General features: G+C 40.0%; 1 protein-coding gene across 9 annotated transcripts in view; it reads left to right on the forward strand.

Annotated features, from left to right (window-relative positions):
• LOC137101522 (echinoderm microtubule-associated protein-like 6) overlaps positions 1-23086 on the forward strand; it is a 65605-nt gene that overhangs the window by 23004 nt on the left and 19515 nt on the right. For 8 of the 9 annotated variants that reach the window (XR_010911073.1, XR_010911074.1, XR_010911071.1 and 5 more), the window contains exons 7-25: positions 2059-2132; positions 2378-2505; positions 2885-3022; positions 3100-3241; positions 3461-3575; positions 6167-6379; positions 6462-6629; positions 7668-7774; positions 9640-9758; positions 10231-10417; positions 10645-10750; positions 11065-11158; positions 14235-14335; positions 15150-15352; positions 18073-18184; positions 19181-19308; positions 20824-20965; positions 21365-21517; positions 22202-22333. Coding sequence is in view for 6 of the 9 variants with exons in the window: in XM_067480071.1 (XP_067336172.1) it covers positions 2059-2132; positions 2378-2505; positions 2885-3022; positions 3100-3241; positions 3461-3575; positions 6167-6379; positions 6462-6629; positions 7668-7774; positions 9640-9758; positions 10231-10417; positions 10645-10750; positions 11065-11158; positions 14235-14335; positions 15150-15352; positions 18073-18184; positions 19181-19308; positions 20824-20965; positions 21365-21517; positions 22202-22333 (2562 nt within the window). In the remaining 3 variants the exon portion in view is untranslated. The remainder of the gene's footprint in view (positions 1-2058; positions 2133-2377; positions 2506-2884; positions 3023-3099; positions 3242-3460; positions 3576-6166; positions 6380-6461; positions 6630-7667; positions 7775-9639; positions 9759-10230; positions 10418-10644; positions 10751-11064; positions 11159-14234; positions 14336-15149; positions 15353-18072; positions 18185-19180; positions 19309-20823; positions 20966-21364; positions 21518-22201; positions 22334-23086) is intronic. The other variant, XM_067480058.1, reaches the window with a different exon arrangement.

Genomic DNA, 23086 nt, shown 5'->3' on the forward strand with positions numbered 1-23086 from the left:
AAGTTTATCATCTTCTGTTTTCTGCGGGCGAAGGGATCTGACCTGATTTTGTAAAAACCCAGAGGTGGTAAATGTTTGAACCCCTCTCTTCCTTTTAACTCCTAAATGTCGCTCAACCCCAGCGGGAGGTAGAGATGTATTTCTTTAGAAAAGCCACAGGGTGAATCATTAAGCCTCTGGCCTATCTTTTTACATCTTCTCTCTGCAGATTTCTGAGGAAAAAGTTTGAAAAGAAAAAATATATATAAAAGAAGTAAAGGGCCTGTCATCTCAGAGTTGGGAATGGCCTCATTTTGGAGGAGTTTGCAGAAGTGGAAGGTTAACTTTTTCACCTCAAAAAGGGCTTTAGATAAAGTTCACAGTGCAGAAGGTAAATGTTACTCCTCAGCAGGAGATGGTTTGAAACCCTTGCTGATTTTAGTCTTTCTCTTTTCTGAAGGTGGGAAATGTTAGAATGTATAAGGCAGTCACTGTTTGTACTATTATTAGCTGTGCTAGCAGCAGAGCTCTAGGAGTTGCAACATTCAGTCCATCAGTTTGCATCAGAAACATCTCAACAGCTAGTGGATGGATTGTCAGGAAATTCTGTCTCATCCTCAGGATGAATCCTCCTGAATTTTGTGATCCCCTACCTTTATTTATTTGTTTGTTTGTTTGTCCGTCCCATTTATTAGCCTTTAAAAATATGTTCTTTGGGATTTTTCTTTTACTGTTAAATCTTGAATAAACCCATTAAAAGAAATAGTGGTGCAGCCCTAATGTCTTTACACTGGCTGCTAATCAAGCAGCCAGTGTAGCCTGCAGCCACATCATGAACAGAAATCTCTGGTTCACCTAGAGGTGATGAGATATATATTGACACATAAATGAAAATGGACCAAACACATTGATGTGTAATAAACTAGCCTGAATTAATGTTGTTTGTCAAGAGCAGAGTGACAGCTGACGTTTGGTTGTGGTTTGCTAAGACGATGTTTCCTTCTCTGCTGCCTTGTGGCTGCTGTTAAAACATATGAGTTGACAAATCAGAAATTACAATACATAACTTTCATCCTGTGTCTGGGAAGAAATACTTTCCTGATTATTTCGAATTTGGCTCAAACTCCTGTGCCATGTGGCTGCTTTAGCCCGTGAACCTCCAGGGAGGAGTTTCTAACAAAGTTACAGGAAACCTCACATGATGATTCATGCCACCAGCGAAAGCAGATGCTCTAATTGGGAAGTGCTGTGATACTGAACTGCTCCGCTAATTAGGTTTTATATTCTGGGGAACAGGAATTTGACGGTGAGGTTGGGAGGTACTGAGCAATAAAACCCTGTTTACTTCTCACAACTTTTTTCCTCCTTCAGTAATACTGTAACTCTTGCTCTTCAGATTGATCTGGTTGCTCGAGATTTAATCTGTAAATCTACCCATCAGTAGTTATAATAACAAATCATTATTTATTATTTTTAGAAAACATACACTGCACTGCTAGCAATGATGTAATTACAAGGCAGATTCACAACTCTGGAAGCCACCTCCAAACTACTTATCTGGAAGGGAAACACTGCCAAACACTTGGACTGGACCTTTAGACACTTTTTCTTATCCTCTGAGATCTCTGTTAGGGAGATTCTCAGTGAACAAAGCTTGAACTATGGCTTTTGGTTTGTGGCTTAAGCAATTGATTTTTGCATCCTCTATATCATGGCTATAAATCTGAGAGTGGAGTAGAACAGTGGAGGTTAGTGTAATGACCCACAGTGAAGCTTCCTGCTCATTAAGTGGAGATAATGAGAGCTGCTCATTGAATCAGAAATATCTGCTTATCAATAATCTTCCATCTTTTCTCTTGACTTTCATGCTCCAGTTAAATTAATCTCATCTCACAATTGAAGTTTTCTCTAGTTTTTTTATTTTATATACTTTACCCTTATTCCATCGTTACATTTTTTATTTCTTTTTCTTCATCTACATCATCCTGGAGCAGCTGTTATTTATCCAGATATTTTTACAGAGTTTTTAGTGGGAATATATTCCTCTTGCTTCTTCTTTACTTCCTTATTCCCCTCCAGGTCTGTCTATTCGCAGCGTCTGTTGGCGAGCCGACCGGATTCTGGCAGGAACACAGGACAGTGAAATCTTTGAGGTGAGGAAGGAGATAAACGATGGGGAAACTCTGTCCTACGCTGTTTCTCCCTGCAGAGACATTTTTGTACTATATTTTAATTTGGTAATTTCTTCCTGCTTAACACTGACTACTCATTAGCCCTGCATTGTTTTATTTTTTAGCTTTTTTTTTAAATTCTGTGTCCAGACTTTATTGAATACTAAATAATATTTACTAACAATTATTGTCTGTTTTCGTGTTTGCATTTGTTCTTGTCTGTCCAGGTGATGGTGAGGGACCGGGACAAGCCACTGCTGATCATGCAAGGACACAGTGAGGGTGAACTCTGGGCACTGGATGTGCACCCCAAAAAACCTCTGGCTGTGTCTGGCAGTGATGACCGCTCCGTCAGGTCAGTACAGATAGGAATTCTGGAGTTCACCTGGAAAATATACCTGAAAAAGACACAAAACCACCACAAAACTGCCACAAAGAGACGTGTAAAATAATCTCAAAGATATGCAAACCCACCACAATGAGGCACAACACCACCACAAAATATCCAAATCCACCTCAAAGACATGCAAAACCACTGGAATGATGCAAAGCCTCCACAAAAGAAACTCAAAACCCAAACATGTAGATCCTAATAAACCACAAAGACATTCAAAACTGAGTCAGAATCTAGAGCTGAAGCATTACAGGTTATTAGAAGTTCTGATTATGGGAAGGTCCTAGATCGGATAATGTTAATTTAACCAAGAATACCCACACCGCCCTTTGTGCGTCAGGTTGTGGAGTCTGGTGGATCACGCCCTCATTGCTCGCTGTAACATGGAGGAGTCGGTGCGGAGCGTGGCATTCACTGTGGACGGATCCCAACTGGCTCTGGGCATGAAGGATGGGTCCTTCACTGTACTGAGAGTCAGGTAACACACACACACCATAGAGACACACTATTGCCTGGTCATAATGTGGCATTAACAGGATGTTTTCTTTTTCTCAGAGACATGACAGAAGTCGTTCATATCAAAGACAGGAAGGAAGTGATACATGAGATGAAATTTTCTCCAGATGGAGCATATCTTGCTGTTGGTTCCAATGATGGACTGGTGGATATCTATGCTGTTGCCCAGAGATACAAGAAGGTAGGGATGGAGGCAGGTCTGGGAACATGAAGATGTTAAACTTCAAACTACAGTGTGTCAGAGCAATACCACAAAAACCTCACTGACATACTTCAGTCATGGTAGCTGATACTAAATGATTTACTGCAAACATGCATAGTTGCAGAGAAGTTTAGACACATATTTTACAAGTATAGAAACCGTGTTGTAATTTTACTCTTCTTTGGCATCTTTCTGCAGGTAGGAGAATGCAGTAAATCCCGTAGTTTCATCACACACCTTGACTGGTCTTTGGACAGTAAAATCCTGCAAACCAATGATGGAGCAGGAGAACGTCTCTTCTATAGAATGCCCAGTGAGTCTTTACAGTCATGCTGTCAGACTAAAGTTCCTAATTAATTTTGTGGACTTTTCTACAGTCAATTTTTGTTGCACATGGTTTTATACATATTTTTAATTACAAATCAAAAAATCAAATCTCTCATTTATAATGTTATTTATATAACATAACCAGTATCCTAGTTCTTTCTTGGTTGCCATAACATGCTCTTTAACACATAATTGTTTCTACAAAGCTGAATGGAAAGAAACAGACCATGTATTTCTCTCCTATGACCCTTGTCAGCTGTTGTATGTTGGTGATGTTACAGCCTTTGGACTTAAACTCACAACATGACCCTCTGAGAAGCTGCTATGCAGCTGGCCAACACTCACTGGGAGGAACTTAGTTGGGGTTCAGTGTCTTGCTCAAGGACACTTTGACATTTGACCATTGGAGCTGGGGGTCGAACCAACAACTGCGGGATTGGTAGACAACCGCTCCGCCTCCTACACCACAGTCACCACATAATGGTTATTTTGATCACTGTTAGCCATGACCTGCTCCTTTCAGGATCTCTCAGATGGAATTACCCATCACTTGTTTCTTTTAAAATAACATAGATAGAAACAAACATGAACCATATTGGCAGGAACAAATCAACAGTGTACGAATGGGTACTGAAGAAACGGTGGAGTGGATCAGACGAGCACAAATCTAATTCACACAGAGACTGGGAGCAAATTTTAACAAAGACTTTGTCCAAACTGTGACTGCTGAAATTTTAAGAGTATCAAGTAGATGTTAAAGTCCCTTTTTTCTCTTTTTTTTTTTTTTTTGTTTTCAAGAAGATGGTGGCGGTTAACCATTGCTCTCATTTCTTACAGTGAAGTCATATTTCAGTTTTTAGCGAGTGATATCTATTCCTGGTGTATAAAAATCCGGTTTGAAAAATCTCAAACTATTCCCTTAATTCAAAAAAAAATCTGTTCAACTAGTTTATTAGATGATAAAGATACAGAGTGTTATAGCTAAATGTGAACATAACTTTTAGGCTTAAAAAAGACATAAAATGACCAATGAAATGATGTGTGTCAAAAGACAGTTTTGAGAATGTGAAATCCCAGCTGCAGCCCCCTGTACATCTCCTGTCAATGTTTTTTAAAAAAGAAAGGGGGGTGGGGTTAGTTTGGTATAATGTCCATGTCCAAGTGGACTTGAAAATGTCTTCTCTCCCTATTCAATCTCCTCCTTATGAAAGTGTAATGATGCCAAAATTGTCAGGCACAACACCTACACATTCAGACTCATGTATGTATTCATACACTGAATATGATTGTGTTTCTCCGGTGCACCTGTCAAAGAAAGACACGGACACATACTGTAGATGCAGTGATGTGATGATAACATAGAAACAGAAACAAGACACACATAGATGAGGGACTATACTGTAAAAGTATAAAGTCTCTATTCTAATTGATTTGTAGAAACCCGTGGTTACCATGGTAATGGCCATGTCTCCTAATACCGAATCACATTTTGGTCGAGCTGCTGATTTGTGAAAAAATTTGTCAGAGCAGTTGCTGTATCTGTTTACAGTGCAGGCAAACACTCAGGTTGATTTTTAATGAAGCAGTCAGTCAATAGTAATTACACCAAACACACAAACACAGATTCAGTAAGTCATTTCCCACACCATAGCGGGACACATTAAAATGTCAGTCATGTTGTTGAGGAGTTGGAGCTGCTGCTCCTCTGACAGCTCACTGTTTGTGACAGATTTATTTAGAGCTCATCTGCTGATAACTAAGAGGACTAAATGACTGCTGATTTCTGATTGCAGATAGTGACCTCTTCAGTTTGGTGTTCCTGTTGTGTGTGTACCCAAAGCAGCGTCTTAATGTTTGAATAATGTATTAATCATCAGAAGCATAATTTGACTCAATCTGCCTGCTTTTATTATCTGAAATATTTTAAATAATTCAAAATTTTAACTAAACCCCTTACATCACAAGCTGGGTATATTCACACATAGCACACAGTGGTTAATATTAGCAGTAGATGTGTTCCATCACAAACAGCAGCTGCTTAAAAACGTCAGTTATTGTCATAACAGTTTTCACAAATATTTAAAACTACAGAGACTTAATCATAAGAATGAGGAAATGGCTATTGCAGGGAAAAAATATATAAATGGAAAAATTATTTAAAAAAAAATACTTTAACGTGACAGAAAAGGGGCAAAAGTCAGAGGGGATGAAGTATGACAGAAAAAAGGAAAGGCAGTATCATACCACAGAAGATTTCTGAGTGACAGCAACTGAAAACATTCAAAGGACTGTAGCATATGTGGCAGGTTGTTCTTCACCTCTGTACAAAAACACAAATGTTCACCAAGAGAAACCAGCTCTGCTTTGACTGAGATTCCAGAGTGGAAGATTAAAATCTGTACCATTCGCACATTTCCTTTGCTCATTTCTGTGATCATTAGTGATAAAAATGTGCTACTAGGCCATTTGGTAGCATCGTTAGCATTTGCAGGCAAATACGTTGATGCTGATAGAGAGACAAGTGAAAGAATTTAGGTTCACTTGCTGCTGTTGTCTTTCTCTTGCTGCCTGCCACAGTGGGAAAGCCCATTCTCAGTAAGGAGGAGGTAAAAGGTCAGCGTTGGGCATCCTGGAGTGGTGTCCTGGGACCTGAGGTCAGTGGCATCTGGCCTAAATATTCAGATCTAACGGAGATCAATGCGGTGGATGCCAATCACTCCGCTGCCGTGCTCGTCACTGGAGATGACCTCGGTCTTGTTAAGCTCTACCGCTTCCCCTGTCTAAAGAAAGGTGTCTGTCCTCTCTTTCTTACTGTTTCTTGCTTTCTTGTCTCTTATTTTGTTGCTTAATGAGAGTTGTCTTTTTTCCCAAGGAGCTAAATTCAAGAAGTACGTGGGTCATTCTGCCCATGTTACAAATGTCCGCTGGTCACATGACCTGCAGTGGGTGCTAACCACAGGTGGAGCTGATCACGCCCTCTTCCAATGGAGGTTTCTACCAGAGTCAGTCATAAATGGAGGACTGGATGACAACATACAAGGTAAGAAAACAGGGTATAGAAGAGTAGAAAATCAGTGAGAGCAGAAATAGTGCTTTAAAGTTTAAAGAGTTCCCTTGTAGCTATGTGGGCTTTAAATTTACTTCAGGTTGTCCCAGTGAGGGATGTCCCAATATCACTTTTTCCCCAGACTCACTCCAAGTACTTGCCAATACAGAGTGCAGATACAAGTATTAAGCTGCTTCTAGAATGAGTTTCTGGACAGTAAAATCCTCATCAATCTTTTGCAATCATGCAAATTCCCTGAGACACGAAATCGTCGCACATTCTTCTGCAAAAACTATGATGGCTGCAAACGGTGTTTAATAAACGAAGCAACTTTAACTAAAAAGAACAAAAAGAAAAAACATGGAAAAACGATTTAGGGTGAGATCCTGGATGGAGAAGCATGGACAACATAGGCTGTAGAGTCTTCACAGGACTATGAAGGCAAAATAACTTTGGAAAATAAAGTGAACTTCAGGTAACATTCTTTAAATATTCTTGAGAAACATTAGTAAGACTGTCACTGTAACTTGATTTTAAGATTTAAGCTCAACAGAGCTTGCGTTCACCTTTACTTTTGTCCTCATCATTAATCTTAAAATGGCTCTAGACCACAGAAATTTCTCCGCACTCATCTACCTGCAGAGGCTAAAGTGGTATCGGGCGCAGTATTGGAGAAGTTTTACAAGTACACCAAGGCAGGATCGGGAGATACCTAGTCCCAGGTTTTCTAGATTAGGTGATGAAGGCCCTTTCAGGGTTTTTTGTAAAGTTTTAGGGCTCCTTCGTGTTGTTAACAGACACCTTTACCTCTATGGATCAATATGATGTTGGTGTTTTCAATGGGTTTTATGGTCACACATTTAGAACTGCATGTACACTAAATTAAGATCTGCAGTGTCAATGCTTGCAGTAGACCATTTTGGTAACATTTTTAATGTTCACTATTTATGTTGTTTATTGTTTTACACTTAATCAACTTGTTTAGATGGTTTTGGGTTAATCTGAAGTTGTCTGTCTCTGTCTTCTCTGTAGACAGTCAGGGGGACTCCAACAGCGAGGAGTCAGACAGCGACATGTCAGATGTCCCGGAGCTCGACTCAGACATTGAGCAGGAAACACAGATTAACTATGACCGACAGGTATGGCCCACATGACGTTTGGTGATAGAAATAACATAAACATCTCAGATAGGAAGAGAAATGGGGTAGGAGGTATCCTGAAAGAAGAGTTTGTGTGGAACGTTCTAGAGGTGAAAAGAGTATCAAGAGTAAGAGAGTGGTGATTGGTGCAGATTTCAATGGCCATGTAGGTGAAGGAAACAGATATGATGAGAATGTTATGGGCAGGTTTGGTCTTCAGGACAGGAACGCAGAAGGACAGATGGTGGTAGACTTTGCAAAGAGGATGGAAATGACTGTAGTGAACACTTTCTTCCAGAAGAGGCAGGAACATAGGGCGACATATAAGAGTGGAGGTAGAAGCATTCAGATGGATTACATCTTATGCTTATGCTGAAAGATCAGTGACTGTAAAGTATTGGTAGGGGAGAGTGAAGCCACACCACACAGGATGGTGGTGTGTAAAATGACTCTGGTGGTGAGGAAGATGAAGAGGACAAAGACACAGCAAAGGACAAAGTGGTTGAAGTTAAAAAAGGAAGAACGTTGTGTAGTTTTTAGGGAGGAGCTGAGACAGACTCTGGGTGGTCAGGAAGTGCTTCCAGATGACTGGACCACTAAAGCTAACGTGATAAGGGAGACAGGTAGGAGGGTACTCGGTGTGTCATCGGGAAAGAGGAAAGTGGACAAGGAGACTTGGTGGTGGTATGAGGAAGTTCAGGAGTCTATACAGAGAAAGAGGATTAAGGATTTTGAATCTGTAAATAAATTAAATTTAACAAGAACTGAACATTTCAGATTTCCACAGAAGCCTTATTGATGACTGGATTTAAGGGTTTAGAATAATTCTTCCACCCTTGGCAAAATGTTAAAAATAGAAAAATATTTGCATTTGATATTTTAGTTATCTGTTTTTCCCTCAAACTCTCAAGCACAGAGAATGTAATATATTTGAATTATTTTTGTATTTTTTGTTTTTGCTTGAACATTACTGTACAGTGAAGGGGAAATAGGAGATGTTGTGGAGAACCCAGGGAGCCTGCATTCCAGTCACAGTTAAATGGTCTGTAGCTCACAGCGCTGATCTACCATGACGCTCCAGAAATATTCAGTTCTGTAAAATGGAAAGCAGAGAGGAAGGCGAGCGCTGCCAGTTGTACTGTAAACCTCCGGGGTACAAAGTCTCTCCCTGTGAAACTCTCAGATGGATGAAACACACCGACTCACCCTCAGCAGAATAGTTTGCATGAGAAATGAGCGGGCAAACAGTATTTTCTGCAGTCTGTTCAGTTTCATTTTCAAACCAGTAAAGTAAAGTGGAGCAATGTGTAGCCAGTAAATATCTTGTTAGGATTATGTGTTGAGATTATGTGTCAATAAACGTGTCATGATGAAGCGTTTTACAGAGATGATTCATGATGACATTTGTCTTTGTATAAAAACTTTCCAGACAACAGGCAAATTTAAATAACCCCTGTTGATTACAGAACTCGTCGATGGATATGTCTGTTAACTCCCAAAGCCAATTTCTATAAGGGGCTTTGTAGATTTACATTTGCAATGATTATTGGAGATAATAAAGTTTAACTTAAGTCATACCTCAGTCAAATTTAACTGACTTTTTGATGTAAGATGATGCAAGGAGACACTAAATGTGTTGAGCTGCCAAGATACAATACTACTATTTGATTTACAAATACCTGCATGCACCTTTCTCTCCTCGAGTGCCATCATCAATGTGCTGTTTGTCATGATTTTAATAATTCTGTGTTCTTCCCTTTAGCACCACTCTCAGGATGAACTGCAGTTGTAGCTCCACATCTGGTCTGACTAGAATATATACTGTACATAGCATGATGGTTTTTTCATACGCATGTGTTTGTCAGGTTTATAAAGAGGACCTGCCTCAGCTGCGACAGCAGAGCAGGGAGAAAAAGCAGCAAGTTGGATCTTTGAAGAGACAGAGAGGACCTGACCAAGGCCTCAGACTACAGTTTGTTCACGGGTAACAACAGGAGTGGATCAAGAAATGTTTTGTGACACTCAAAATAGGAACATTTGGAAAATATTTTTTAAAACTGAAATTTTGGAATACTTTAGAACTTTGGAATAAATACCTGTATAATAGTAGCCTAATAGTGTGTTTTAAAGTCTTTGTTTATTGGCAGAAGTGTCAAATAAATAACTTAACTACACCCCATTGCCACCCCTGGATAAGTTTGTGTGAGTGTGCATGTGTGTGTAAAACCCCATCCAGATTTGAGCCTCTTTACACAAATTAACATTTTACATGTTCACAACTACGTGAAACGTGAGTTTTACCAGGTTAAAAAGTTTAAAGTTGCCACAGTTCTTACTGGAATACTGATTAAGGTAAAAGCTGCCACACATGGTTAAAAACACTGTTGTATGAAATGTTTTTCTGTGTCTTGTCTTGTCTTCAGCGTCAGTAAAAGTAAAATGTTGCGTGCATGCAGGTACCGAGGCTACGACTGTAGGAACAACCTGTACTACACTCAGGGAGGGGAAGTATTGTACCACGTGGCGGCGGTGGGAGTGGTCTACAACCGGCAGCTGCACAACCAGCGCTTCTACCTCGGCCATGATGACGACATCCTGAGCCTTAGCATCCACCCACTGAAGGACTACGCTGCTACAGGACAGGTGCATATATACTTGGAGAAAAACAAAGCCATGCAATAGTTGTTAGATACAGAAATGAAGTCATGCACGACTGTTCTGCCAGTGTTTCTTAAATCTTTTTATAAGTTCCAAGCATAAGAGCTTGGATTAAATTAATTAAGATTAGTTTCATAAAAATTTTGAGCTGCAGGTGTAATGGTTTTTCAGTACCTGATCCTAAATAAGTTAACAAACAATCTTGTGTGCAGGTGGGGAGGGACCCAGCCATCCATGTGTGGGATATCCAGACACTGAAGTGTCTCTCTTTGCTGAAGGGATTTCATCAGAGGGGAGTGTGTGCTCTGGACTTCTCAGGTACCCTGGGTGTTTGTGCTCATTGCTCCACTGATCTGCATGTCAATCCTGCACATTGAGAAGTAGACGGACACTATGGTGACCCTGTGAGCATGAGCAGCTGGGGAAACAGTTTTGACAACAGAGGAGCAGCATTTAGAAACATTACTAGAAATACACCAAACCCAACAAAATGCAGAAATGTGATTCCTCAATTTATACATACATATGAAGTGAATGCAAAAATGTGTGCATTAAGGGTTTGTTGTATTCTGCAGTTGTGTTTTTGTATATAAATGTCCTTTTTATGATCTGTTTTGTTCTTTTCCCCCCAGTTGATGGAAAGTGTCTGGTATCAGTGGGAGTTGATGATGGACATTCAATTGTAGTCTGGGACTGGAAGAGAGGAGAGAAACTTGCTACTGCCAGGTGCTGTAAAAACCTAGTTACTACCACTGTAAACATCCTTGTACTGCAGATTAAGCAAAAAATGTTTGTAACTACCACTTATCAAATACAACTGGAATAAATTGAGATGAGTGATGAATGTGTGTTAAGTTCGGGTTGTAGTGTGTGTGAGTTCCATTTCAGTTCTGTATATTGAGGAGCCTGATGTGTTGTTGCACAGTCTGGATGTGGCGGCCCGAATGCTTCGGAACCTCTTTCCTGATGGCAGGAGTGTGAAGAGTGTGTGTGACGGGTGTGTGGGGTCATCCGCAATGCTGTTGGCTTTGCGGATGCAGCATGTGGTGTAAATGTGCATAATAGAGGGGAGAGAGCCTTTAATGATCTTCTCAGCTGTCCTCACTATTCTCCGTAGGGTCTTGCGTTTCGAGACGGCGTAGTTCCCAAACCAGGCAGTGATGCAGCTGCTCAGGATGCTCTCAGTGGTCCCTCTGTAGAACATGGTCAGGATGGGGGGGGGGGGGGGGGGGCAGTAGAAACACTGCTGGGCTTTCTTGGTGATGGAGGTGGTGTTGACTGACCAGGTGAGGTTGACCGCCAGATGAAGGAATTCGGTGCTCTTGACGATCTCCACTGAGTATCCGTCGATAATCAATAGAGAATGGTTGCTCTGTGCTCTGCTGAAGTCCACAACCATCTCTTTGGTTTTGTCAACGTTCAGAGACAGGTTGTTTGCTCCACACCAGGCTGTTAACCGTTGCACCTCCTCTCTGTAAGCTGACTCGTTGTTCTTGCTGATTAGACCCACCACAGTCGTGTCATCGGCAAACTTGACTGTGGTTCGAGCTGTACATTGATACACATTTGTGCGTCAGCAGAGTGAACAGCAGAGGGCTGAGCACACAGCCCTGAGGGTCCCCAGTGATCAGGGTGGTGGTACTGGAGATGCTTATCCCGATCTGGACTGACTGAGGTCTCCCAGTCAGGAAGTCCAGAATCCAGTTGCAGAGGGAGGTGTTCAGGCCCAGTTTGCTCAACGTCTCAATCAGGTGCTGAGGGATGATTGTGTTGAATGCTTCGCTGAAATCAATGAACAGCATTCGTACATATGAGTCCTTATTGTCCAGGTGGGTGAGGGCCAGATGGGGGGGTCTGAGAGATGGCATCGTCCGTGGAACGTTTTGGACGATACGCAAACCTCATGGGGTCCAGGGAGGTTGGGAGTTGGATCCTAATGTGCCTCATGACAAGCCTCTCGAAGCACTTCATCACGATGGCTGTGAGCGCGACGGGATGAGTCATTGAGGCAGGTGACAGCAGTCTTCTTAGGCACGGGAACAATGGTCGCTATCTTTAGGCACGTAGGAACAACATTGCTTCTCAGGGAGATGTTGAAGATGTCTGTAAAGACATATACTAGCTGTTCTGCACATTCCCTGAGCACTCTGCCAGGAATATTGTCTGGTCCAGCAGACTTCCGTGGGTTAACTCTGCATAGGGTTTCCTCACTTCAGCTGTGGTTAGACAGAGCACCTGGTCACTGGGAGTTCTTTACAAAGAGATTGTAAATTCACTTCATAAGCTTTACTGTTGGGCCCACATTATTTTTGATATTTACTATGTCTGGATGTCATTCGGATTGTTTGCAATGTTGATATTTCCAGATAATTCCAAAAATGTGAGAAGATGTGTAAAATGTAAATAAAAACCGAATGCAATGATTTGCAAATTTCATCAACCCATATTCTATAGAACATAAACAACATATCAGATTTTGAAACTGAGACATTTTAACACTTCATGCAAAATATTAGCTCATTTTGAATTTGATGGCAGCAACACATTTTTAAAAAGTTGGAACAGGGTGATGTTGACCATTGTGTAGTATCACCTCTTCTTTTAAAAACTGTCTGTAAACAAACTGCAAGTGAGGAGACCAGTTGCTTGAGTTTAGGAGAAGAATGTTGCCCCATTTTTGTCTGATGCAGGATTCTAGCTATTCAAAAGTCCTGGGCCTTTGTTAATGGATTTTTTGTTTTATGATAAGCCAAGTGTTTTCTATTGGTGAAAGTTCTGGACTGCAGGCAGGCCAGTTCAGCACCGGACTCTTCTCATGTGAAGCCATGCTGTTGTGATGGCTGCAGCATGTGGTTTAGCATTGTCTTGCTTTAATATAATGGTCTTCCCTGAAAGAGACATTGTCTGGATGGGCGCATATGTTGTGCTAAAACCACTATGTACTTTTCATCATTGATGGTGCCTTTCCAGATGTGTAGCTGTGCACACCATAGGTACTAATGCAGCTCCATACCATCAGAGATGCAGGCTTTTGAACTGTCTGCTGATAACAAGCTAGATGGTCCCCGTCCTCTTTAATCCACAGGACACGGTGTCCATGGTTTCCAAAAAGAATTTCAAATTTTGATTCATCTGACGATCTGATTCATCTGTTTTCTATTTTGCCTCAGACCAATTTAAATTAGCTTTGGCCCAGAGAACACAGGAGTGTTTCTGGATCGTCTTCACCTATGTTTTCTTCTTTGCATGATTAAAAACACCTGTTTTTAATGCAATGCTGCCTGAGGGCCCACACATCACGTGCATCCAGTTTTGACATTTGGACTTGTCCCTTGTGCACAGAGATTCCTTCGGATTCTCTGAATCTTTTGAAGATATTATATACTGTAGATGGTGGGATATTCAAAGCCTTCGCAATTTTATGTTTAGGAACATTTTTCTGAAATTGTTTTGTAATTTTTCTGTGCCACAGATTGGTCACAGACTGCTCCAACTTTTTGGAGATGTGTTGCTGCCATCAGCTTCAAAATTTGCTAGTATTTTCCACGAAATGGTAAAAGCTCTGTTTCAACATCAGTGTCATAGAGCTAGAATAATTGTCTGCTTCTATGTTTACTTTCATATGTTGTGCTACTGCTGCTATTTTCAATTGTTGGCAAGAAGATGGTAACAGCCAGCAACTATTTTCATGTTCTTCAAAATATCATTATTGATTACACTTTCAGTACAGTGGTAAGCCTGGCACATATCGTAACCTCCTTCTTTATTCTGCATGTACTGTAATGGGGACTGTTCTCTGCAGGGGTCATAAGGAGAAGATCTTTGTGGTGAAGTGTAATCCTATGCTGATGGACAAACTGGTGACTGTGGGAATCAAACACATAAAGTTCTGGCAACATGCAGGTAAAACTGCAAGACTAATGTTCGACTGGCTAAAAGCAAATATACAGGGACTGCCACTCTTCCAAAATGAAACCATGTAACTTTAAAGGACTTTAATGTAGATACCAATGACTAACATCTGTGAGGTTTTGAGAGCTTTAGGCCAAAAATGTGGGGTGAAGAATAGTGAGGCAAAGATGCTGGATGTAAGAAACTGCCCCTTATACCGCTACACTACTGGCCAGCTGAGGTTTACCACGATTTGTGTTAAAACTGACACTCTTTCCTAACTCAATCAAATTTGAAAACAAATGATACCCATATTTTTAGAATAAATGCCACTTACACATTAAGCATCTTAATGCCTCCCTTTCAGTCATAGATGCTCCACAGAATGTCTGGGAATCTTTGTGTTTGTAAGTTTTCTTCAGTACCGAAGTAATCCAGTAAAAACTGTCTATACATCCATGGGTACATTGCAAACTAAAACAATTAATACCCAATTTGGCTCGCTTTTAATCATACTAATTTGGTAGAATGTGGCTCAAGTCGAAACCTATCATGTAGTATTTGCTGTTTACATCCCAGAAATTTCTCAGATTATAAGAACTTGGTGCAGTATTTTTTGAGGGGTTGCCCACAGTGTTTGTCCCAGTTTTAGGTGTATGAATTCTAACTCAAGTTTACTTTCAACAATTTATTTTTAATTGGTTATTTATTTGATTAAAAAGAAGTATCTAACTTCAAATAATTGTCACTAAGCTAACATTTACTACTGCAGTGATCACATAGATAAAGTTTTATCTGATACCAGACATTGCTTTCTGTCCTCCAGGTGGAGGTCTAACTTTCAAACGGGGTGTGTTCAGGAGCGTTGGCCGGCCAGAGACCATGATGTCTGTTTGTTATGGCCGCAGTGAGGCCCTCGTGTTCTCTGGCGCTGCCACTGGAGATGTTTACATCTGGAAGGAACCGTTGCTCTTGAAAACGGTTAAAGCTCATGATGGACCTGTGTTCGGCATGTTCTCCCTGGACAAGGTGAGACGCACTTATGGCCAGACATGAGCAGCGACGTGGCAACTGGCATGTCAGATTGGACTTTTATTTTTAAATTATCCTATAGCATTTTTGTTAATTAAGTTTTTGATGACCTGTCCTCGAGTGACTTTGACTGCTCCACATCAAACGGTCTTTGTCATTACTGTACTGACGTGCAGATATAGGATATCATACTACTATTTTGTCAGATTACACCAAAATTCAACCTGCATCTGATGGCTGTCCGAGGTAAACACACACAGCACAAATAAAAAATAAAGCAACTGCACTTAACAATCATACAAGACTCATTCTACAAACTCAACCAAACATACATGAGACAGGACTCACTTTGCACCACACTGAATTTGACTTAAAAATTCTTCATCCTCTTCTGTAAACTAAGTTTCTCTGCCTGTTAGAGGGCAAAACATTATATTTTAAGCAAGTGTGAACACACTTTTGTTGTGAGCTGAGAAGAGGTCCCCAAAGTTTGGCCAGTGATCTTTCAACAGGTAGGGAGTTGGTAATACTGTATAGTTTAATGTTGAAATATAGTTTTCACAGTCATGCTGCTAATCCAGGATGTACTGCAGCACAACATGGGGGGGGGGGGGTAAATCCACAAATAATTTGAAATATTGGAAATATCCTGGACTTATTTTATGACCCAATACTCATTTTTTATTCTATTTTATTTTCCTCCTTTATAGTGCACCTTTTGTGCCTGCAGAGGTTTAGATATTACAACTGAATATGCAGCTCTGCATTATAACAATCATTTCTCTCATATATTCTTCTAAAATATTTCTATAATGTCTTAAGAATCTCAGTGTACATCTGTTGCAGTAGAATCTGGACCAGGATCCTAGGAGACAAATGAAAAATGATGCATCATATAATTAATTGAAACGTATCCATTATTTTATTTATTTTGGAATTGACATCCCTCTGTGGACTTTACATTTAGTAATTTGTCTTTTGTCCAAAGCGACATAGTAGAGAGACAAAAAACTGCACCAATTTCTCAGTCAGAAAGAAGACACTGAAATCAAAGAGATGTTTCAGATTTGGAAATGTACGCTGTATTTAAACTCCTGCATTTATAGCTGAATAAAAATTCCTCTTTGGGGCATCTTTACTATAATTTCAGGGTGTATATAATGCATTTTAATTTTAGGATTTCTCCATTTTAAACTATTGGCTACAAGTGTGGAGTTGGGGAAACACCTTTGCTTATTAGTCTTATATGCAGTTTGCATCATATTATTATGTTTTATAGAATTTAAGGATGGTCATACAGGCTCAAAAAAGCATGTTGATGCATAAGCTGCCAGATCATGGTCTGCCTGCAGTTTCCTTTAGAGTAGAGTGATCAATCGGGGTTTTATTTTAAATCCTCAAATTCATGCATTAGGCAGCAGTCTCAGACTTTTAAAAGTAGAAAACGGGCACCTGAAATTAATGTCAGCATATTTCTTTGTCCTCTGGTGCTTTTCTTGGCCTCAGGAAAGGCACCAATCACTTGTTTGTGAAGACTTACTTTCACCTCTCTGCACTTCAGCAGTTCAGTACAGCTTCCCCTATCATTGTTAACACTGCAGCAACCTTCTCATCAGTCATATATGAAGTGTGTGTGTGTTTGTGTGTGTGTGTTGAACATTGACAACAGCTAAGTAACCACAACCTCAATACAGGAGTGAGCAGATGTGGAGCAGATCTACTTTTACTCTGTGTTTCTTGTTTCATCTGTTTTCCCCTCCCTCAGTCTCTCCATCTCTTATCTCCCTCTTTCTCTTTGTGCATTGTTTTAACACCCTCTCTTCATTCACTATATGACTCTCTCTCCCTCTCTCTCATTATGTAACAGGATTTACTCAGACAAGCCAACATAGAAAACATGACTCTGGATTTACCAAAAATCCACCAAACCCCATTCCTTTTTAGTTCATGTTTAACTTTTTTTTTTTTTTTACTTTTCTGTATGTTAAAAGGAGTAAAAGTATATAGAATATATCATATTAGTGTGTCTGTGGATGGATTACTGAACGGGCCTAAAGGGCACATGGCCAGGGGCCAGAGACTTTGCAAATGATTACAAAGAGATGCAAAACTACCACAGTAAGAACTAAAGTGACTCAAAAAAGATAAACGGCAGCCTAAATTCAAAAGAGGTGCAAAATGAAATAGACACAAAACAAATGCCCAAGCCCAAAATATATAAATGAGTCCAAACAGACACAAAGTGACCAAAAACAAGAACAAAACATCCAAACTAGATACAAAACGTCTGAAGACAGATGAAATAGTAATAATTTTTTTAAGTCAGGATTTTTGGAGATCCCATTCCATGTTGAATTTATTTCTACTTCAAAAACATTTAATTTGACTGTAAGAATTATGAATTGTAGGTTTTATTGCTGAAAAGTAGAAAAATAAAATTTTATAACAGTGACTCTTTCAGAGTCTTTAGAGGAAACAAATGTCAAACAGATCTGAAAATCTCAGGCTGAGTGGGAGGGCGAGGAAGAAAACCTGTCAGGAGAGGATGACGGCTCTGAGAGAGCAAGGAATAAAGGAAGGAAGTGACAGTGACTGAGGGAAGGTGAGAGGGAGAAAAAGCTTGTCTGTGATCTTGACAGTCTTACCAGAGCAGGGAGCTGTACTTGGCACTTTATGATTTAAGTATTAGTAATTGCAGTACAATAATGTGTCTTCAGGGCTTTGTGACGGGTGGGAAGGACGGCGTGGTGGAGCTGTGGGATGACATGTTTGACCGCTGCCTAAAGACCTACCCCATCAAGCGAGCAGCTCTGTCCCCGAGCTCCAAAGGTATGCACAATACAGTCAACACCACCCCTCAATCTGGCTTTGTACTGTACATACTGTGGATGTACTGGTTATTATCACTGATGCATTAATGTGTACATGAGTTGAATGTTGCAGCTGGTAAAAGTGGAGCTCTTCTTTTGCTTAACACTGCACCGAAAGATCAGTAAAGTTTTATCTTAATCATTAGCACATTACGATTTACTTGTTGATTAGATATTTTTTTAATTGGCATCTGCAAACTAATTAGTTACCACACCAATGTGGAGCAGTTAAAAGTACAATATTTGCTTCTGAATTCAACTGGAGTATTAAGTATTGCAAGTATTATTTTTTTTCTTAATTATGCAAGTTTACGCTATGTGCAGTTGGATATGCCGAAGGGAAACCAACAGAACTATAAAAAAAACAGAACAAGATAAATGTGTGATGACTTAATGTGGAAGTCTGAAGTCAAATAACCTGCAGATAAATGGGAGACATTAACAATTTGATTGAACAGTTATACAGCTGCAGCCTAAATATTTTAGTCTCAGCCTGACATAGGATATATTGTGTTTGTTTATGAAGTTATGGTACTTTTCTTTCCCAGGAGCTAAAGTCCAGGAACCTTCCCGGGGTTAGAAGTCCTTGGGAGGGAATTAACATCTGCCTCCTTAAGTATATGCACTATGATGATCTTGAGGCTGTTTACATGTGCATTAGGTTTTGAAAATGACAGGTTTGCAAAATGGAAGGAAGAGGAACAGAATTAGTACCATGGGTGACATTTCTCTTTCTAGATGTAAATGTCTACTTTTTGTACTACTTTTGCTATTTCTACTGCCACACTTATTTTCAGCTGTCGAACACTGCCATCAGGTGGACACATGCTGACACGCATCCTGAAATGTGCCTGAATAATGGGTACTGACTGTATAGAGGACTCTATCCTCAAAATAACAATAAATGTGATTTATTTTTGTGTGTGTGTGTGTGTGTGTGTGTGCGCATGCTCAGGCCTTTTGCTGGAGGACAACCCATCCATTAGGGCCATCACTTTGGGCCATGGTCACATCCTGGTAGGAACCAAAAACGGAGAAGTTCTGGAAATTGACAAGACCGGGCCCATGACTTTGCTGGTGCAGGTATACATGGAATGAGAGAGAGAGAGAAAGAGAGAGTGTGTGTGTGTGTGTGTGTGTGTGTGTGTGTGTGTGTGAGATTGAGATAGTCACCCACAACAAGGAGAAAAACTTGTAGCTTCTGACCCACCAGCAAAAGAGTTCAAATTATATTTGCATTTGAACACTTTAATCAGTTATAAGTGAGAATGTATTAAGCAGCAGGTAACCAGTAGCAATAGTAACGCTTCAGAATCTTTTATCAGTAAACTGACAGGTAAAGTTGACCTCATCATAAGTTTGTGCAAACTGCAGGAGGATTTAATCTGTTTTTAAGTATATTTTATAGTTTCACATTTGTTCTTTAAAAGTCATAGAGCTCATTTTAAAGATCTCATATGACATGACACATACGAGGAAAAAACAAAAATAGACACAAAGTGACTAAAAGAAATGGAAATGACAAAAAGAGTCACGTAATGGCGACAAACCATGAGTCAGCCTCATTTGTTGTAGTAGTGTGTTTTTTATCCATTGGGCAAACAAAACAGCAGGAGGCTCAAACTGTTCTTTTTTCTTTATTACAACCATTAGTAAGCTGTTCTGGATCAAGACAGGAAGTCTTATTGTTACTGCAGTTTACATTTTTTAACCAGGATGAATGAAAAGTCAGTACTGTAATCAAAGTATTACCTGGATATTGATTATTTTACCCACTATCTTGTGACAACTGCTTCATACCTAGTAACAAAATATTAATAACTACAACTGTCAGCTAGATGTAGTGAAATAAATATTTTCATCTAAATTGTACTGGAGTGAAAGTAAAATAAAAATAATACCTCAGAATTATCTCAAATTGAACTAAAGTACAGTTCATATGATAGTAAGATCGAGAACCTGATGGTGAGATCCCTTTATTCTCACATTGTGCAAATGCACAGATATCCATGAATAAACAGTTTCAAATAAATCTGCATTTGTTGTTTTCCAAATTTCCATCCCTGTGAGAACAGTAGGTCCGTGTGTGTGTGTGTGTGTACCTCAGAGAATTTTTCAGATATGTGACAGCCTGGTTCAGTACCTGTTGCCATGGTGAGGAGAGCCTTCTGCTGCAGATCGATCAGCCGTTACACGCACACACAGAACACACGTGTTGGATGTTTTCCACATTTTTCTGCCTGGACATTTAACTTGGGTGCACGAAGTGTGGAATGTTTCCTGTTTGATACACCTGAGTGCTTTACCGAGTCAGTGTACAGTGACGCATGCAGAGTGTATGTTTGTGTTAGTTAGACATAGAATCAAATTTAGTTTAATGTCATCTACTAGTATACTGTATGTATTTTAATGAAATATCCAATATACTGTACATAGTTACAATGTTTGGGCTAAGAACACTGGACTACATTTAACTTTATTTCACAACATTTTGCAAAACAAGTTATTCTGAAAAAAATAAATGTCACTGAATATAGAAATACAGCGATAGTGTGTGTGTGTGTGTGTGTGTGTGTGTGTGTGTGTGTGTGTGTGTAGGGTCATATGGAGGGTGAGGTTTGGGGTCTGGCCCCACACCCCCTCCTCCCCATCTGTGCCACCGTCAGCGATGATAAAACCCTGCGACTGTGGGAGACATCAGCCAATCACCGCATGGTTGCCGTCCGCAAGCTGAAGAGAGGTCAGACAAAGGAGCATTATTATTTATGTCTTAGTTGAGTTCCCTCCTTTAGATTAATTATATCACAATCAGGGACTGCAGTGATGGTTAGCTATTATTTTGCACACATTTTGCACTTACCTTGCACACTAATAATTGTCAAACTTGGCGTACTACACATTTACCTCAGACTGTTACCTTTACTCATGAGTTGAATAAAAGGAGCAAATGCATTCATCCATCAGTGGAACGTGGCTGTTTAATGTCCATTTTTCCTTTGAACAGGAAAATCCTGTTGAAGACAAAACAAATTAAATATTTTAGGTCAACATTAATGGTGGATGTACATTCAATCCTGTATTTTCACAGGATAAAATTCTATGATAGTTAATGGTGCACTGGTCTGTGTGTATCTTACAGGCGGCCGCTGCTGTGCCTTCTCTCCTGATGGAAAGGCCTTGGCGGTCGGTCTGAGCGATGGGGGTGTGCTGGTGGTGAATGCCGACACACTGGAGGATCTGCTGAGCTTCCACCATCGCCGTGATGCCATCTCTGATGTCCGTTTCACTCCAGGTATACTCCTATATATACACACACACATGCACACACTACACTTCTATGGACACTACTGTGTTTCTAACTTTTAACTAATGTCATGTTTACTCAAATGTCAGTGTATAATCTCTGCTGCCTCGGTAGTGATGAAAACATTGTAGATGTGTCTAAAGTACAACACAGCTGATCAAAATATTCTTCTCAAGAGGTTTTAAAGTGTTTGTGGCTTGCAAATGATTGCACCATTAACTTTCTAATAGATTTTAGTAGTTTTGCTGGGAAACTCTCTCCTTACTGCAGCTTACTGCCTACTTACTGCATCCAAAGTCCAGTCCGTCCCAGTTTCATCCCAACACTGTTTGGTAGGGCTTATTTGTGTCCTGATTTCAGAATCCTGTATTGTACTGCCCAAAGAGTAGACAAAGCTATTTAGCAGCCACAACTTGCTTTTGACAGTCCTCTTTCATGCTGACAAATCCAGAATTATGTTGTTCCAAAAGCAGATGAACACAGTGTTCTAACTTTAAAACTATTACTTTGGTGGAACCTTAAACTGTCTGTCTGTTTTGTACAGAGATGAGTCTTGTTTCCTATTCTCTGTGGACACTGTGGTGAGGCTGTGTTCCTCGATGTGTCTTGTTGTGTGGAAATAAACGTTATATTTATGTCACATTCTGTTGTTTCAACCACACCTGAACACAGACTCAGGTAAATACCTGGCAGTGGCGTCTCACGACAGCTTTGTGGACATCTACAATGTGCTGAGCACCAAGAGAGTAGGCATCTGTAAAGGAGCATCCAGTTACATCACACACATCGACTGGGATGCTCGAGGTAACACACACACAAACACACACACACACAGTGCTCTTTTTCTTCATTGGCGAGTCCTACTTGGTCCTACTTGCAAAAAAATAAAAAGCAAAACATATTTATAGTCCAGAGGTTTCATTTTACAAATGTTTAGTTCACTTTTTAGTTTGGTTATCAAGATAACCCCTTTTAAGATGAATCATCTTGTTTTTACGGGTAGCTGAACTTCTCCTAGAAAACAGTATGTTGCTGGAAAACAAACTGTTGAACAGTTGGTTGAACGTCTGCAAAAAGATCTGCTCACACTGCAGATGGAAATTAGCTAGAAGCTAAATCAGGCACATGTTTTCTTAAGGTCTCCTCCTGTCATACATGAAGACATTAAATATATATTTTTTTAAGTTGTTTTGTTTAAGCTAGAAGTTAGACTCCAGCAGATAACAACACTTCTTTAAGTGGTTTATTATACTGGGATCAGCTTCCACCCATTGTGCTCATTATTTTGCATCCCTTGTTTTAGGGTGAGCTCAGAGAAATTTGTAGAGTCACACTTTAATATTATTTGTACACTATGTAACTGTGGATTGTACAGGTGTAAAAGTGTGTAGACCGACTACAACTCATCTGGTACGATAGTGTTACCAAAGAGAGGCTGTTTGAGATTAACTGGTCTCTGACCTCTGTAGCTGAAATCACAGTTACAGGATAAGAGAAATGTTAAAATATACAAGAAATGTTTGGTTATTTATTCTCTGAGGCCTATTCAGTGTTTCA

The sequence above is a fragment of the Channa argus genome, chromosome 1 (genome assembly GCF_033026475.1).
Source record: "Channa argus isolate prfri chromosome 1, Channa argus male v1.0, whole genome shotgun sequence".
NCBI lineage: Eukaryota > Metazoa > Chordata > Actinopteri > Anabantiformes > Channidae > Channa > Channa argus.